The following is an 8,843-nucleotide window of genomic DNA, read 5'->3' on the forward strand; positions in this document are numbered from 1 at the left end:
CCTTTCAGAGCCCAAAGGAATAACACGATGCACTATCATTAACGGGAAACTCTGATTGCCACATTCACTGACTACACCCTGTTGAGAAGAAAGCCTCTGTCTGTCTTCCTCCTGCTTCAAGGCCCTTACCTTTCATCAACTGATTAGAAGTCAATGTTTTAACAGCAAACATGAACATCCCTACTAAACTCCTTACTTTGCTGGACCAGGAAGTTACTACTGCCAAAATGCACTTGTCAGGGCAAGGGGAACCAGTATGTACATGATTGCCACAAAAAAACAACTGCTATGGTGTCAGTACTTGATTCAGCCATGACATGTATTACAATTAACATTTAAAATACTGAGCTGAAAGAATCACACGCATCTTATTTAAGTACTCTTCCCACCCTCCCCCTAAAGAAAACTTGACAGACCAGGACAAGAAGCTTGGATTTCAAAATAGCGTTCTATTTTGTTCCTTTTTTCTTTTTATTTCCCTCTTAGAGAATGCAGGAGTAATACAGCTGAGGTAAGCTCTATTTTCAAGTGGTGATACCTACCCTTGAAATAATGTTACCCCCTTCCTTGCCAATAAAAAAGTTTTGTAAGTGGGATACAAAACATAATTGACGTTATATAAATACCATACCTAACTTTCTGCAATGACACTAATAAATTGGAACTATTCATATTCCATGACAGTCCTAATCTGTTTTGAGACATAATCATAGGAACATGTAAGAGGCCTCCAGCGTATGAGAAGGACTAGGGAACTAACCGGCACTGAGAGCCCTGTCTGGGATCACAAACAAATCACCTGACAGTGACCTTTCATAAGGCCATGAGCAGAGGTGTTCAAGTGAGAGCAGCTGTGGTTACTGCTTCCAGCCCCCATGGTCTCATGTCACAACAGGACTGACAGAAGCAATCAACTACTAAATTTTGTAATCCAGAACTTCAGTTAAAAACACAAGTGAAGGTGGGTTTGTGCTAATACATCCACTTTGTCCTTTCTGACTAAAATTAAGTGGCAATTACAGTGCTCAAGCAACACTTTAGATGAAACGTGCCTCCCTAAATATCTGAGATTAGCTCCTATCAATAAAGATGACTGTTTTTAAAACATCAGGAGCTAACAGGAGTTTGTCATTAGACTTATTCCCTGCTTTTCGATGCAAATGAAAAATTCCTCACGGGAAGAAGGAACAGAGAAACTTCTGCATTAGAAAGATACTCGGCATGCCACTTCACACTTACCTCTCCTGAGTTTTGTCAGTTCTTAGACTTTTGCTCAAACACCACCTCTTTAGAACCTGTGTGCTCTTTCTACTTATTATGCAATGAGGTCAGTGTGTCGATTTTGACTTACTGAGAAACACTGGGTACCCAAATGGAATATTTAGAACAAGCTTTATTTGCAGACAGTAGATTAAGTTTATTTTACAGAGAACCTCCAGCTAGTTTCTAGACACACATCTTTTTCTGACAAAGTGAAAAATGCATAGGTTTAACATCTGAATACTTACTGTCCCTTTACAGTCTAAATCATTTCTCACTAATGTGCTGGTAAGGATTTTGGTAAAAATGATGGAACACCCACAAATGCTACTTGAAAGTCTTTCACATATCAAAGTTCACATATGTAACAGATCCAAAGGTAGCTTTTTTTTTTTAAGCTCCTCAACATTGTAATGTCTGTTCAAAGTTTACTGAAAGAGCTTTAGAGACTGATACCAGGTATCAACCATTTCACAGCATAATTAAAACTCAGGAAACTGCAATTACCACAGCTTTTAAGTTCTGCTAGGTTGACCCTGTGAGCCACTCCCTCAGTTAAAGTTACTGAGAGAAGCATTTTGAGGTAACTACATGTAAACTAGCAGCTATGCCTCTGAGGAGGTATGAAAAATAAATTCAGAATCTTTTATAAGTTCAGCTCAAAAGTGGCACATCGGCAGTCTTATTTACTCACTTAGGTGTGTTGACTATAACACAGAGGTGAAAAACCTCTAGTTTTTTTACTGCCTTCCCCTACTAATCATCCTATTGCTTGGGTTTTCTTTTTGTTGTTTTTAAGAGTCGATAAAGCCAGCTTAATGAGTGTGGACTACAGAGCAAAAAGTGACAAGCAAAAGATAATCTGGGAAACTTCCTAAATATCTAAAATATCTAGGGCTAGAATGATAATTTATACTTAGAGAGTAATGAACACTTTTCAGGATTCCAAGCAGGTCAACAAGCAGTAATTCCTCTAGTAAGTGTTGCATTCCCATTCTGATGTCGCAGTCTTGTGTTGTGTTAAAACAAAGAAAAAGTTATGGTTGCTTCGTAATTCACAATGCCATTAAATCACTGAAACATGATTCTCTGAAGGTGGGCTACCTAACAGCTTGAAAACCATCTCTGCATGACACAAATAATTAGCTAGAGACCAGTGACACCCATCTTCAAGAAAGATTATGAAACTCTGAATATACAAACAGAGAAGAACTAATTTTCAGATGACTTCTTACCCAATTGATTCTTCATCATTAGAGCTGTGTCTGTTGCAGTCCTTTTGCCTTTTTCCTTTCGTGGAAGACTCTCTGTTGTTGGCACTTAATTTCCACTGAAATAAAACAAATAAAATTGGCAGGTTCCAACAGACATAAATATGTCATATTACACTAGAAAAGAGAACAATGCAACTGATCAAATAAAGTAGAGCCACAAAGAGTATATACAACAATTTTGCAAAGAATTAATTTGCTTGATCTAAAGCACCCATGTACCACCTGATCTTGAATGGAACTTTCTTCTCCTAAAGAAATTTGACAATACCAGACAATTCAATTATTTCCCTATTTAAAGGAGGACTATCCCAAACAGAGACTTGAATATTAGGCCTGTTTTACATAATCACAAATACACAAGATAACCTCTACTTTCTTTAACTCCATGCATTTAACCAAATTATATTCCACTCAAAGATATAAAATTCTGAGAAGAAAAAGGAATTTGAAGGTTTGGTACTTGGGTGGCAAAACCCGCAACAGCAAGACTTCACTTTTTCCAAATTCTCTTACCTTACCAGAATGCATGTGTATTTTCAAACTAAATTATTTAAGTCCCACCAAAACATACAGTTATTTCTGCAATTCCAGAAACCTCTCTCCCTCTGCCATCACCTCCTCCTAATCTCTCCTCACTTTTTTTAATATAAAAGACAATAAACTAAATAGATGTTTGAAAATTATGCCAGTCAGGCTGAAAGCATACAAACTTAACTTCATTTCTGTTTAAGAGTGGCGTGAAAAGGCATCTGAAAAATTCATGATCACGCATATTTTACATACTTCAGTGAAGTCTGAAAGGTGCATCCCAAATCAATCTTTTCCCTACCATAGGGGCCAACTCTGTAATGGAAGATACCCTCATTATTAAAACAGCTGGCAGCAAGAAATTGCCTTGAAGGTGCTCTCCCCTCCTCCTGCCTTCAAACATTGTCTAGTTCACCTCAGAGCACTGGTCTTCAAGCATGTTAAGAGACCTATATGCCCAAATTGCTGAAAGCTGCACAAAATTTCTCAAACATAGAGCAAACCCTGGCAACACTAAATACAACCTGGACAGACCTTTGTATGGTTAAAACAGTAATATTTCTTTTAATTATGATACCTCATGAGCAATCTTTTTTTTTTTTTTTAAAGTAGAATATAAAAACTAGTCAGTGTTTAAAGCATATGGAGCCCTCTACCACACGGAAAAGTCTGAAATATATAGACACATCTAAGAAAAATAAGAAATGGAAAATCAGACAATATACAGGAAATAAGAAAAAAAAGATTTTTCAATTCATCCAGTCTAATCACTGTTTTTAGAGGCAGAAAGAAAGACAGGAAGAATTCCATACAGGTACTGTCTGGCTCTGCCTAAGAGGCTGCTGCTTGTAACCACAGGAGACATTACTTCTGACTTGAAAACCTGATTGTAATTGGATGCTCTGCTCATAGAATCATAAAGTCATTAAGGTTGGAAAAGACCTCCAAGATCATCGAGTCCAACCGTTGACCCAACACCACCATGCCCACTAAACCATGTCGCAACTTGAGGCCATTTCCTCTCGTCCTATCACTTGTTACTTGGGAGAAGAGACTGACCCCCACCTTGCTACAACCTCCTTTCAGGTAGTTGTAGAGCACGGTAAGGTCTCCCCTCAGCCTCCTTTTCTCCTTCTCTTAAAGTATTAAGAGTATAGAACGCGACCACACAGTGAGTTTGTATTGCAGCATGCTCAGATGACCAGGCCTCCCAAGTGTGACCCAGGTCTCTATCACCACTACGGTAAGTAAAAAAATTCCTAACTTCCCTCATTAGGTTTTTAAAACTCCTCTGTAGGGGAGCCTGTTTGTCCAGCCCCATGATTCTGAAAGCACTAAAACCAGCAACAAACTCTCAATCTGAGCTGAAGGAGTCAAGAGTAGCAAAATATGTTTCCAAAACTTGGCATTTCAAAAATGCTTACTGAATTTGGAACAGATTTGTAGAAGCAAATATCTGCTTCTATATGTGACCGAGATGATCGAGACAGTCATTTTTGATAAACGCCATGTAAGTACTCTTACAGTCTTTTGGTCTTATTACTGAAATCAGGTATTTTTGTATTAGCACCTAAAATTCTGTCAAAAGCCATACAGTACTTAATATTTTCTCTTAAAGTTTAAGCTCTTGGATACAAATAATGACTAATGGAAAACTCGGTGTAAAAATTATTTCCATATCATATAAAAAAGTTTGGTAAGTGACCTGAATATAACCTAAAAGTTCAGGAATCAGAAGACAATTAACTAAAAAAAATATTGTATTTGCCTTTAAATTAATGATTTTTTAAGATAATGTCAAACTACACCTGAAGACCAACTCTGCTTTTTAATGATTTAGGCTGGCAATATGGCACTGAGACTTCCACTTCTGTAACTGTATGCTTGCAGGCAGATTTCAGACCTACACACTTGTCTCTTTCCAAGACAGTCTGGGTCAGATACCGGTCACAAGGCAGCACTCAGTATTGAAAAAAATCCAGCCTCCAAAACAGAACAAAAAACCGATATAACATTCTTCTACGCACTTTACACTCCGAAGAACTTCTCTTTACCTCTTTTAAAGGGTAGTCCCAATGGTGGGAGCCTGGGAGCCTTGCCAAAGGGGACTGAACTTGGACATCCTCTGACTTGGTGTTTGTTTTCTTCTTTGGTATACGAAACTGAAAATAGATGATGTTACACACATAATAAAACTACTGGTGCTATGAGCTGACATACTGCCACGTACAAAGTTTTCTTAACTGTCAGGCAAAATAACAAAGTTGCAAGGGAACCACTGACCTGTGACTTGAATTTCAATGCATTCCTCACTGATGCTTGATCCTAAATCATGTGTCATACCACGCAAGGAGCTGGTTTTAACACATGAACTGTCTTAAAAAGCAAGAAAAAGCTCTTCCTATTTCATTAACTTTACAACAACTGTGCCCAAAAGGTGAGAACCAATCTACTGGCACTTACAGTTTTCTTAGTTCCCTCTGATTTGTTCACACTCTAGTTTAATCATCTTAGCTTAGAGAATGATAAAGAGAAAACAAAATAGCTGGATGTCATGACGAATGTCACACCAGGTTTGCGCTCTCAAAAAAAAATTCAGGATGAAGAGCAATTATATCTTAGAATGAGTATTTTGCTATGATAATTTAGCATCAATACACTACAATGTACTCAAAATGGTATCAGCTATTGTCATAGCCAACCTTTGCAAAAATGGAACCAGAGTTTCCAAAGTAATTATTGAAAGATAAAGCAGTTAGTAATTCACAGAAATCTGCCAATTCAGAAAAAATATGTAGGAAATAATGTTCGTTCATTGAAATTCAAAACAAAAATGGTCAAACTAAATTCCTACCAGTTCATCAAGACAAGGAAAGAGGGTGACATTTCCTACCAGCTAATTAAACCAGTTAAAAAAGTATCAACTGAAAGAATAGAAGTGCAAGCCTTGCCATTTCTCCAGGTATCCTGAGAAACAAAGCCTTACACTGCAAATACGACCAGATTAGAATGTATCAGAGAGGGAATGCAACATTTACCTCTTTCAGACAACTGAGTCTATCTCAGCCAGGAAAAAGCTAAAGCTACTCCACATGATGGCCACTGTCAAGTGTATTATGAACTTAATCTGCAAGCTGCCAGATGCGCTACCTTGTAACATGAAATTACAAGCAAGGACTCCAGAACAGCAATGCTAACAACTTAATAATTAACACAGAAACAGCATCCATTAGCTCTGTAGGCAGTCCTTCAGACAGACCATAACTGAAGCATACTTAGTACCATAATGAGATAATCCTTCAATTCTTCAGTTTGAATTGTGAGTGCTCTTATTCCTTCTCTACACTTCTTTGAAACAAAGATTTTTTTTTTTTTTTAGTAATTAGACCTGAATTTCTATACGGTACCTCAAACTGCTTTTGCTGGTCAAACACTGTAATAACAAATATGCCTTTAAAACCAGACTCCTCAAATTATAAAGGCTGTAAATGTTATGCACAGGCAACAACTTCTAATACAAGTACCTCCCTTCCCTTTCAATCAACATTTAAGGATTGAAACAGACATTTTCTTATTCAAGAACATCTGCAATTAGATTGTTGGATTTTTTTTTTTTTTGAGAAGTGGCCTATAAACATGTTCTATCAGTCAGAATGCATTCTTCTGATCTGCACCTTAATAGCCAGGTACAAATTTCTTACTTCAGAACTCCACCTGCTGCCCAACTAGTGGTTTCTGTTATGAGTTTCCCAAGAACATATATTTATCTACAATTTTTACATGCATTTGAAGTTACAGCGGTTCAGATAACCTCTGTAATAACATAACAGATAACACTGAGAACAGGTAAGGTCAGACTCAGAAAACAGAAAGAGACAGATGGACAGACAGAAAGGGATAAAAAGCATAAGATACATTCATCAGCAAAATTTCCACCTCACCATACAATATCTTCCCAATGCTTGCCCTCATTAAGAAGATGTTGGTTTGCAGTTCCCACAATTAATTTACGGAACAAGCACAAAGTCAAGAGGTAACCAACAGAGGTCTGTATCTATGGTAAGTGTAACGTATGCAGTTGCCTCGGCTTTTCCCTAATAGAAAGTGACTAACTCAACACATACACTTAGCAGTCTCCTCATCTAAACCAGCAGTACTTTTCTGAAGGTTCCCACCTGTAGGAGCAAGGGTCAGAGAAAGTGCATAAACAAGGTCCCGGAAACAGCTTATTTCTAAAACACCAGACAGTCCAGACCTTACCCGATCAAACCAGTTGCTGTGCCTACAATTTGTTTTCACTGGTGCTTCCATTGTTAGAAACTACTACTAATAGGGATATTTTAGAAAAAATAAACACTAGCACATAAGTAGCCTCTGAACACATCTCTGCAGATAACTAGATATTATGCAGCTGCTCTACTTACTTGAGCATTACTCTTAATATTTCAGATGTTAGCTTAGGTTTTAAAATATCCTTGAAAACACGCTGTTTATGTGCAATCAAGTGTTAAGCCTATCAGGTATTAACATGTTCAACAGCAGACATTACTATTGACTGCTACCAGAATAAACTGTTTCTCAGGAAAGAGTGCTCCAAAAAACAAAAGCTGGACCACTGGAGAATGAATTTGGTTGTGCAAATATATCAGAACACCCTAGGATACCCACAGCCTCAAAGTAAACTGTTGCAAATTGTAGGAACACTTACACCAACATGACTTGAAGATGATGTTCTTCTTTCCATGATTTTCTCTACTGAAAAAAGATACAAAATAAGCTTAGCAATTTGTACTTTATTTATTTAGAGGGAAGCAGGACCACAGTAGTAGGTACTAAGCAAGAACAAGAAAATAATTTGAGCAAGCTAGCACAAAGAAAACTCAGTCATAGAATGATTTGGGTTGGAAGGGACCTTTAAAGGTCACGTAGCCCACCCCCCCTGCCATGGGCAGGGACATCTTTCACTAGATCAGGTTGCTCAAAGCCCCGTCCAACCTGACCTTGAATACTTCCAATGATGGGGCACCCACAACTTTTCTGGGCAACCTGTTCCAGTGTCTCACCACCCTTATGGTAAAAAATTTCTTCCTTATGTCCAACCTAAATCTACCCTCTTTCAGTTTAAAACCACTGCCCCTCGTCCTGTCTCTACAGGCCTTGGTAAAAAGCCATCGACAGCCACAATAGAAGAGACACATGCTTGGGCAAGGCTCTGGATTGTCAGAGTGGACAGAACTGTTAACGAAATCTTTGCTAGAATTTATCCTTAGTGAAGGCATTTACTGCTTAACTCCACACCCTGACAAGCACACAACTAGTAAGCAATTCAGGCTTTGATTATAAAGTGAAAAGGAATCACAGAAGACATCTGTAACATTACAGGAACTCCAAGAATAAATAAAATTCAAGGATTCCTGTTAACAGATAAACTTCTTCCTCAGTGGAAGAACACAGCTTCAGAGCTTCCAACATTCATAAGGGTTTATTCCTTTATAAATACTCTGTATGACTCTGGTGTGAAGCCTTCAAACCTTACAGCTAGTTTGAAGTCTCTCAAGAAGACCCGTAAGTTCGTGTACTTTCATTTAGCTCGGCGGTTTTTCAGCTTACAGCCCCAGTCCCCTGGTGTGAGGAACAGCAACATCTATAGACTATTAAAGAAAAGCCAAACTATTACCTCTTCCGACGCCTGCAAAAAGGAAAAGCTGACAAACGGCGGCCTTCTGACAGCTCTGGGCGGAAAGAGAGGCACCACCCAGGGGTGGCACCGCCCGGGCTGTC

General features: G+C 38.3%; 1 protein-coding gene across 1 annotated transcript in view; it reads right to left on the minus strand.

Annotated features, from left to right (window-relative positions):
• Nucleotides 1–8,843, minus strand: part of SENP7 (SUMO1/sentrin specific peptidase 7) — a 59,178-nt gene that overhangs the window by 48,905 nt on the left and 1,430 nt on the right. The window contains exons 2-4 of the mRNA XM_009289718.2: nucleotides 7,771–7,817; nucleotides 5,117–5,224; nucleotides 2,496–2,590 (exon numbers count right to left, since the gene is read on the minus strand). Of these exons, the coding sequence (XP_009287993.1) occupies nucleotides 2,496–2,590; nucleotides 5,117–5,224; nucleotides 7,771–7,806 (239 nt within the window). The 5' untranslated portion in view covers nucleotides 7,807–7,817. The remainder of the gene's footprint in view (nucleotides 1–2,495; nucleotides 2,591–5,116; nucleotides 5,225–7,770; nucleotides 7,818–8,843) is intronic.

This window comes from Aptenodytes forsteri, unplaced genomic scaffold (assembly GCF_000699145.1).
Source record: "Aptenodytes forsteri isolate BGI_AS27 unplaced genomic scaffold, ASM69914v1 Scaffold61, whole genome shotgun sequence".
NCBI lineage: Eukaryota > Metazoa > Chordata > Aves > Sphenisciformes > Spheniscidae > Aptenodytes > Aptenodytes forsteri.